Below are 7,865 nucleotides of genomic sequence, written 5' to 3' on the forward strand. Positions count from 1 at the left end.
AAGGAGACAACTGTTGCCATCCATGACATCAAGAAGAGTTGTGTCACTTTCACCCAAGATGAGCTAGTGTTGATAGTTGAAGGCACCAACCTATAGTTAAAGAGAGAGAAAGATATTTACACAACATAGTTGACAGAGAAGATTGCAAAAATAACACGGCTTTCTATAGCCACCCAAACAACCCAACCCTCATGGTCCGGATGGAGAAAAGTATTCACCGCTTAAGCCAAGACGTTCAGAATCTGACACAGCAAGTGAATCCTCCACCTATACAAGGGACACACATCAATCACCTTGTCCTACATCCAGATTTGGTCTCCTCGTCTACTTCGGATGCATCTTCATCTTCCCAATGTCTATTTTGCTACAAGAATTTTGATGGATGGAGTGGATACTCTACCATGACCAGAGCACTTCCAGTGAAGAATATTGCTTTGACAAGTGCAGTTTGTGCTTCTTCTAGAGACTGCATCTGAAAGCTTTGATGCAATGATTTTTGACGCATTTAACTAAGTCCACCTTCATTTTGACACTTAAAAGGAACGCTGTTTGACATTTTCACTCCCTGCGCAGGCTATTCTCCAAGGTTAGTTGGTGTCACCACAGGATCAGTAAAGTTAATATTTGGCTCTGACTGCTCTTGACTTGCATCCATAACAGAGCTATATATCTGCTGTCTCTTGCCACCTTTTTTGGTGAGCTCTTTTCTAAAACGCTTTGCAATTGCAGATGCCTGAAGATGGTCACATTTCTTATAACTCTTTTTAATACTACCCAAAAAATGGTCCTTAATACGTGGTGCATCGCTTGATTTTGTTGTGAAGAAAATTTTACATTACCACTCCATATATCGACCACATATGTTGTGAGCATAATCCCACTCTTTGCTAGGAGCTGTTTTATTCTTTGGCTTCTTCGTACCACTTGTGCCGACATTTTGCTCCATTGCTTTTAAATTAAAACTGAAGACAAAAGAACTAGATGTCCAGCTTTTAAAACACTTTTCTTCTTTTCGATATATATTAAAAAACCATTCACTACGAAAGTAATCAAATCTGCATGATATGAGATTTGCAATGCATACTAGTCAATCCACATATCGATCACCTATGTTCTGAGAGAACATACACATTGCAATGCACTCTTTGCACGGCATAATAAAGACAACAATGCTATGAATTTCTTAGTGCAATTATTATTATGATGACATTTATACGTCCTCTTTGATTTGCAAACAATAAGAAACATCTAATTTCAAATGCTACAAAGAATAATTGACTTTTACACAAAACGATGTTAGTTGTTTGCAAAAAAAAACACACGAAAGCAATAAAATCTATGATTGGTCATGTCATACAGTAATAATCTTTCATAATACATAATGCAATCTCTATATTGGGCAATGCATGAAATAAAGTAAAGAAATCTTCAATATAATCACACAATTGAGAACTACTTGTACGCAATCAAGGATTGTAGCCCCCTTATACAACCAATTTAATATATAAAAGCTATTTTCACCCAATTAAGGATTATAGCTTTTATATTGTGCAGTGACAATGTATATCAACTCAAATCTATGATGGTGAAAAATGCAAGACTTCAAGGTTCTTTATATGCCCAGTACACTAATACATGACATCCAACCCTTGACTATCGACTTGTCATTATGCTCATCTTCTAAAACCAATTACAACCCTCATTTGGACCAATGGTTTTGTCACAATGAGCATGACTTTCCAAATTTTCAATTGTTTTGGTTTCGTACCTTTACGTTCCGTAAAGGAATTAAATATTTTTAGAAGTGGTTACCAAATTAAGAACTCTGCCCACATTGGAACCTATGTTTTTTAACCAGGGAAATAGCTCGACAGGTAGGTCAGGAAAATCTATCCAAACTGGAGCTTTGGTTGGTTTTAGATCTCTAGGGTTAAAACCAGGAGACCAGTTAAAGACTGAAAGGGTAGCATTTTTTATTAGCCATTGACCTTGAATGAGAATCTTAAGTGCAGAGCTAGGATCATCATAGAAGAACAGATAGTAGCTATTAGGTAGGTATTGCACATGAGAAACCTTGATGTTCCTATTCGCCCAATTAAGAGCCATCCAATTTTTTAGGGCTTCCACCGAGGGTCTCGTTCCATGTAGAAGACCAATGACAACCCTTTCCTGTAGTTGTGAGTGCCAGAGCTCCAGTTCTTGTTTGGGGATAATCATTGCTTCTTCATTGGACAGACCTTGAGAAGGGTTAACAGTGTTTATGTTTTCATCCTCATGAGTACTGTCACATGGAGTAGGGATATGCTGGGCAGGGGTTGGTTCCCCTCCTATACTAGTGTTTTCTTTCATCCCGCTATTTAAAGCATGTCCCTGATGAAGCTTCGCAGAGAAGTGTCTACCATTCTCTGACAGAATGCCAGAAATAAACTCTGCATTAATGTTAGCATGTGGATAGAAATCTGTACCTGTATAGAAGTTCGGGGGATGATGATGAGGCACTGGAGGTCTGAGTTCAGACATTCCAGCTGTGGGGAAAGTGGAGGGTTGAGGTTTATTCACCATTTTCGCATACGAAGGAGGGTGAGGTCCCAAGAAAGCTCCACTGTGCTTCGTATTGGTTGTACTGGATAAAGGGAAACCCCTGGGTAGAAATTGAAACAGAGGGTTGGGGACTAGGTTAGCATGCTGAGGTTGAGAGGCAGGTCCTTCTTGGAGTGCCCTACCATGGCCATTACGCAAGGCTTCTGATAATTCCATTACACCCACCCCCCCCGGAAGGAGGGGGCGAGGTTAGCAAAAGGGAGGAAAAGACAGAAGTTACTGTTCAGTTGGGGAAGAAAGGGGAAAGACGACGTCGACTCATGCAGTCCGTATAGCTCATGCAAAGGGGAGAGCACAAAGCTGTCTTGTCCTCTTCGCTCTCTCACTTTCTCCACACACACTCAGAATTGTTTCCGGTACTGTTTGGTCACCTCTTTTCTTTGTGCAGCGATATGTGACGCTCTATGGGGATTTCTAGGGGGTCCTTCACAAAATAGAGGACCTTTTTCATAACTAACAGCTGTCAGCAGCTTTAACGAAAGGCGCTCTCAGAGGAATGTGGCTAGCCTCGTTTATATTTGACACGAGGTCCAACTCGCGGGATGGATGGCAGAGGCGCGCGATTTGGGCCGCCGGATCTCCGCAGCAGGGGGGGGCAAAATTTAAGTACACGTGCAATCGTATAACTTGCAGTGGTGCGCGATAGGTGGGATGGATAGAGCTGCGAAGTGTGACGGGGGAGGTCCTAGGTTCAAGGCGCGACGGCCAGCTGGGAACCCTAAAATTTTGTTTTCCTGGAGATTTAATCGACGGTGGATCTCGCCCCTTCAAGTTGGCCCCGTGTGCTTTATGGACGAGGCGTGGCTAGGCATACGTGGACGGACAAAGTGCCGTTGATCGTGTCATGCTTTGATGAGGGGAATGATTGGTCGGACTCGCCGTCGGAGGGCGGGCGAACGCGTTTTGAAAAGCCGCTTTTCAAATATTGCATGCTCAAGCCCGCTTTTCAAATGTAAATATATAGGCAGCTCCTTCCCTCTCCCACTCCAGATTCTTTACGTACGCACAGAAAATGGTGCACCAACAGCAGCTCAAACAGGCTCTCTGCAAGATCGCCTCTACTTCCACTTCCTCTGCCTGGAAGTGCTCAACCTCACCACCGCTTCACCTCTTCAACCCTAGCTATCTCGCAGGCGACGCCATCAACGCTCTTTCCACAAAACCTTCGACACAGCATCAGCTTGTTGCACGCCAGCAATATGGGCCGCAAACGTCCTTCAAGGACCCCTTGGACTCCATCAGAGACGCTGTACGCAAGGAGATGGAGCGGAGATATCTGCTTGGTACTTCTTCGACTTCCTCAGCTTGTAAGGTGGCTCTGTTGGGAGGCCCGGGTGTGGGAAAGGGCACCTGGGGCGGTCTCTTAGCCCAGCATCTCTCCATCCCTCACATCTCCACCGGTGATCTCGTCAGAAAAGAACTAATGTGCAATGCTTCTTCTTCTTCGTCTGCTTCAGCGCCGACCGAGGAGCTGATGCTTCATGAGCAGGTGAAATCCGCTGTGAGTGCAGGGAAGCTTTTGCCTGACCGCCTCATCCTGGATCTACTCTTGGCACAGCTTCGAAAGAACTCGGATCCATCTGCTGGTTTCGTACTAGATGGCTTTCCCCGGACCATCGCGCAGGCGACTATGCTAGAGGACGCGATAGGCAGCATCGACTTAGCTCTCAACTTCCATGTGGATGAAGATGTGCTTGTGGCGAAATGCTTGGGCCGTAGGACATGCAAACATTGCGGCAAGGACTACAACCTCTCCCATGTCGATTTAATTCGCGCAGACCAAGGAAGAAGCGGTAGAAGTAATGTTGTTGGATCCAAGCTCAGGCGCATCTACCTTCCTGCGCGCCTGCCTCCGCCAGAATGCGCCTCCCATCTGAGCGTGCGAGCGGATGATTCCAATGAAGAGGCTGTGAGAGAGCGGTTGAGGTTGCATGCCTGTGAGAGTAAGCCATTGATTCAGTATTACCTTTCCCAACAGAAGCTTGTAGATGTGGATGTGGGATCGGGGGCAGAGTTTGTCTGGTCCAGCCTCTTGAATATTGTTGAGGGAATGGAAGCCAACAGTAGTACTGAAGCACATGCCTGAAAGTTGCTTGTTATGCCATTGCTGCAAGCATGACAGCTTAAAACACGTTGATTCCCCACATTACGCAGGATATGGCGAACCGTACAGGCATGAAAGCTGCTAAATATTGTCATCGCAACGAAGGAGGCAGTTGCATATTGCTCAAAAGTGTTGATATGATCAGCGCTGCATATTGCCCAAAGCTGTTGATATCTTCTCATTAGACAAGGACAAATGAAATGATGTTCAAAGATTGTCTGAGACAAGACATGATTAGCTATAGCTTGACTGCGTCAATCGATCAGCACTCCAACAGATGATCGAGGATCTGATATTCCAATATTATGACCGTTGAGAACTGTATAGTCCAGTTTTAATTAAAATTCCATGGGGCGGCTTGAGGTGGAAATTGAGCTACTCAGCCTATGTTGTACCCCACAACTAATTAATCCAGCTTTGAATACCTATAACATCTCAAATTATCACTGTTCTAGAGGTTCGTAAATGATAATGTATTGAAACTTCGTTGTTTCTGTCATGATCCTGACCGATGAAGCTCTAGCTTCTAGATGCCATGCTGCAAATATATAAAAATTATCTGAGAGTACTTCTTTCTGGGAGTTAAGTGTCTCGTAATCTTTGTGTGTGTGTGTGTGTGTGCGCGCGCAACTTTATGTGCTTAAGCTCACAAGGAGCTTTAGATCAATTGCCACCTAGTAAATATCATCCCATTTCATTGATTTGTTGGATTGAACTAACAAATCTTTAGCAAATATAGCATATGCAACTAGCAAAAGTAAGACCTTGCTATGCATTTGCCAGATAGAACTAGTAAAATCATGCTTCCTACAAGTTTGCTATATAGTAATCTAATGTTCTCGCTAGATGGATCTAGCAAAATGAAGTTGCTTTTTGATTATTGTACATATAGTAAGGCATAGGCTGCAACACTTCCTGCATAGTAATAGTTGCTACACATTTGCTCTCTAGTACTTTAGTGTAAGTAGGTTATAACATTTCCTACATAGTAATAGTTGCTACAAATTTGCTATCTAGTAATTTAGTGCAAGTTGATCTATGCATATAAAGGATTACAATTTCTATATAAAAAAATGTGTGTTCTTATGAAATTACTATGAATTAAATGTCTTTGGTTCTGACCTCATGAGGCCCTATGTTTAAAAATACTATATCTTGAGCGAGAGACGTCAAATTTCAACGTTTTAACGTGCTATTCTAAGGTTTTAAGACGTTCCGAATGTCATCGCGGTATTCTTTTTGTGTTTTGAAAACATCTCTTATGTTGTTGTTAACCCTCACGGCTCACGGACACCCCATCACCTACGACGGACGTGTATTATGTATTTGGTAGAGTTAGGTACCGGGCTTGTCGGACCAATAGAAAAAGGGTAAGAGTGATCGCCGATGAGAGGCGCACTCTAACTGAGACATTCAAGGGATTAGTTGGCTAAGCATGGACGTCCAAGTGTGAATGGGGTGAGCTCATATAAAAGCCAACTAAACCTAAAATTCACTTATTCTCTCATTTGTGCAATAGAAGAGTGCTCTTGCTCCATCTCCATCTCCATCTTCTTCTTCTTCACCACCTTGTGTGTGTGTGTGTGTGTGAGAGAGAGAGAGAGAGAGAGAGAGAGAGAGAGTGCGATCGAGCATTGTGACGACGGCACAGCGGCGGCGAAGCGGTTGAGCCCGGCGAAGCCACGAAGCAAGCGTAGAGCGGTGAGTGACACACCATCGCTTTCTTTGAGCTTACTAGTTAAGCTAGTTGTGTGCTTGGAGCCGTCTGTGGCTCGCACACAGTGTTAGGCAAGTCCCTTGCTTCGATAGTGTGGCAAGGAGCGCACATTTTTGACGCCGTTGCCGGGGAAATGCCTTACACTAAGCTCGGTTAAGCACCTTACGCTTTCTTGTGATGCAATTTCAATTGAAGGATTTGTGAAGAAGGAAGGTGTGTGGAGAAGATTTTTGTTACACTGTACTGTCTTTTTTGTTTTCTGTAAAGAAGGAGTTACAATTTTTTTGCAATGTATTGTTAGAATTAAGGTATTAGCTATGGAATGTTAGTTCTGTAAGGTTCAATGTTAGTTCTGTAAGGTTAGTTTTGTAGATCTGTTAGCTACTATAGTACTGTGTAAACAGTGTTAGAGTGTGTGTGGCAGTATCTCTATTAGCTATAAGTAGGTAAGTTAGGTGTAGGTTAAGTGTATGTGTGCGCGCGTGCGCGGCGCGGCCGCGAAGACTTTTTTTTAAAAAAAAAACCTTAAAAAAATAAAAAAATAAAATAAAAAGAAGGATCGGGCTGGGGATCATTCCCCAAGCCCAAGCTCAAACCCAGACCTCAGTCCTCAGTTTTAAAATATAGTTTATACACCTTTTTATATTTAAAAACTATTTTTAAGATTTCGAGTGCTTCACGTAGCCGAATAGAGAGCTATAAAGCACGACACGTTCCTTTAGCCAAAACGCTCGTCTTGAGCTATTACACGCCATATTTTGTGGCTTGGTTACAAAAAATATCCAAGAATAACGAAAAACTTGGGTTATTAAAAAAAAAAAAAAAAACCTAAGTAAGCGGCCTTCACGGGCACTCACCAACGCGTTTAGAGTGTGGAGGTCACATGTACCTACGCTCTGGACGAGTGTTAGAGCACGAGTATATTGGTAGTGCCTCCATTTACGCGGGCACCCATTATTCCTCCACCCTAGGTTCTGGACCTTCGGCCGGGACTCAAGGTAGCGCGAACCAAGATCCTCATATCGCGTCTAGTGATTCTTCCTCTGACTACGAAGTCATGGAGGGGTATCCTACACCAAACCCTGATAGTTCAAGTCAAGACATGCATGCCATGGGCCCACGGCCCGGGTCCAACGTGTTTAGCCGCTTAAAAGAGACCCTTAGTAGAGCTACTCGCTCCGAACATGCGGTTAATGAAATAAATGAAGGTAGTGGGGAAGTAAATTTGTCATTCATGCCTAAAATAGACCCTATGCTTCTTGAGAGTGTGCATGTGAATGTTCCATCCACTGCACCTTCTGATCCTTTAGAACTATCTCCCTCTGAGGTTCTACTACCCAATGGTAGGAGTCTTGCCGAAGTGCAAGAGATCGAACGCTATATGCAAGCAACAAGGGAGAGGGAAATTGAGAACCTACGAAGGCTAGAACAAAGTCGAGCACT

General features: G+C 43.4%; 1 protein-coding gene across 1 annotated transcript; it reads left to right on the forward strand.

Moving 5' to 3' along the window:
* The first annotated feature begins 3,609 nt into the window (after positions 1 to 3,609).
* On the forward strand, positions 3,610 to 5,199 carry LOC147440113 (adenylate kinase 1, chloroplastic-like). The gene has a single exon (XM_086484481.1). The coding sequence runs from the start codon at positions 3,614 to 3,616 to the stop codon at positions 4,685 to 4,687; it is 1,074 nt and encodes a 357-aa protein (XP_086340607.1). The 5' UTR covers positions 3,610 to 3,613; the 3' UTR covers positions 4,688 to 5,199.
* The last annotated feature ends 2,666 nt before the right edge of the window (positions 5,200 to 7,865 follow it).

The sequence above is a fragment of the Adiantum capillus-veneris genome, chromosome 16, assembly GCF_014529385.1.
Source record: "Adiantum capillus-veneris isolate H3 chromosome 16, ASM1452938v2, whole genome shotgun sequence".
Taxonomy (NCBI): domain Eukaryota; kingdom Viridiplantae; phylum Streptophyta; class Polypodiopsida; order Polypodiales; family Pteridaceae; genus Adiantum; species Adiantum capillus-veneris.